The following is a 1,766-nucleotide window of genomic DNA, read 5'->3' on the forward strand; positions in this document are numbered from 1 at the left end:
TGCTGCTTTTGGGTAAAGCACATGTCTTTCAGTTGATTGCCTCAGCCAAGACCAGCTCTCATTTTTCCATAATGGCAGGCAGAAAATAGGAGATTCAGAAATCTCAAGACAAGAGCAGCTGGTTTGAGTAAGACCTTAGAAAAAGCACTCTCAAATAGTCAAAAATCCCACACACCTGGGCCCTGGGATTGAAGGATTGAAAGCTATGAGCACACAGAAGATTCATGCAAAGGCTGCCTGTGGTATTTGGGACAGAGAAGAATAATGATAGTGTTACTCCATGTGGACAGACGAACATGTATGGTGGGGGTAGAAGCCCTCCAAGTGGAATGCTTGACATCCTCCTGGCCCAGAGTAGCCTAACTCTGGGAAAGCCCCTGGGAGAGAGGCCTACTCTGGCAGGAGTACTAGGGTTACTGAATACAAAAGGTGATTCAGGAGAAGCAGAGGTCCCAGGAAGGTCCTAATTATTTTGTGACCCATCAATACTTAATATTAACAAAGATTCTCAAAACAGACTCAGTCTTTCTAAGATGTATTCTACTGTCATCATTAGCAGAAGCCTCTTCCAGCCTATCGGGGCGATCTCCACAGGCTTCCATTACCTGGAGATGGGAGCTAGTGCTTTAGAGTATTCTGGGAAACTGGAATGGATGATGATTTGCACAATGAAGTCACCACTAAACCACTGCTTAAGTCCATTCCCCGGCCTTCTTTTTCTGCTTTGTAGTCCAGAAACATTTCTTTAAATGCCAGAAAATCCATAAAAGTGAGGAGCATGTCGAATATGTCATCAGCCACTTCATCTTTACGGTTTTTTAATGTTGGTGTGAAAGCTGCCATGTTGAATCTGGGAATCCACTCCAGCAGCTGTTCTTCAATGTACTTTTCTACCAAAGAAAGATATTCATTGAAAATAGGTGTGTAGGTGAGTTTGTTCTCTTCCGTGTCTTCAAACTCTTGGTAGTATTTGTCCATGAAACTTCTCTGCAACACCTGGAACTCATCATCCATAATAATGTTCTCTATGTTTCCAACCACAGCATCAAATTCTGCATCAGAGGTGGATAAGATGGACAGCGCGAAGCTCTCTTCTGAGGTGTCTGTCACTTCTCCAGCCGCTGCGGCATCCATCCTCTGAGGGTGAGCAGCTAGCGGACCTCTTAAGCTCTGACCTGGATCGGCATTGGGGGCATGCCTACCCTCCAAGTCTCCCACCTGTTTACCGCCCAGTGGGGTAGGAGTCTGCGCTTGTGCAGGTCTCTTGCCCAAACATCTCTCTGATCGTGGTCTCCATTAGTAACCTCTAGGGGCCACACCCTGCCTCATGTCACCATCACCAAGGTCATCATTCTTTTTTTTTTTTTTATTATTGTTTTAAGGTCATCATTCTTAGTGACTGCATAATATTCCATTATATGGATATAGCACATTTTAAAAAACAAACAAAACTTTTTATTGTGATTTGAGCTAAATTTGACAGAGAAAATTAATTTTCCATTCAATAATAACAATAAAAGCACATTTTTGATGTATAGGCTTTTCTACTTCTTCACTACAATAAACATTGCTTCAATGAACATCTTTTTATACCGCCTTTAAACTTGTCCTGTTTATTCCTTAAGATAACTTCCTAGGTATGGAATTGCTTTTTGTTGTTGTTGTTAAGTGCCGTCGAGTCGTTTCCGACTCATAGCGACCCCATGCACAGCTGAACGAAACACTGCCTGATCCCGCGCCAGCCCCACAATCCCTGCTATACTTGA

General features: G+C 43.1%; 1 protein-coding gene across 1 annotated transcript; it reads right to left on the bottom strand.

Annotated features, from left to right (window-relative positions):
• Positions 1 to 618: 618 nt before the first annotated feature.
• LOC103204418 (ADP-ribosylation factor-like protein 2-binding protein) lies at positions 619 to 1,134 on the bottom strand. The gene has a single exon (XM_042782136.1). The coding sequence runs from the start codon at positions 1,132 to 1,134 to the stop codon at positions 619 to 621; it is 516 nt and encodes a 171-aa protein (XP_042638070.1).
• Positions 1,135 to 1,766: the final 632 nt, after the last annotated feature.

Source organism: Orycteropus afer, unplaced genomic scaffold (genome assembly GCF_000298275.1).
Source record: "Orycteropus afer afer isolate SDZICR_OR568_19922 unplaced genomic scaffold, OryAfe1.0 scaffold00247, whole genome shotgun sequence".
Taxonomy (NCBI): Eukaryota; Metazoa; Chordata; class Mammalia; order Tubulidentata; family Orycteropodidae; genus Orycteropus; species Orycteropus afer.

Bases quoted from the DNA above. Each gene is read 5' to 3' on its own strand.
- LOC103204418 (XM_042782136.1), bottom strand. From the start codon at position 1,134: ATGGATGCCGCAGCGGCTGGAGAAGTGACAGACACCTCAGAAGAGAGC.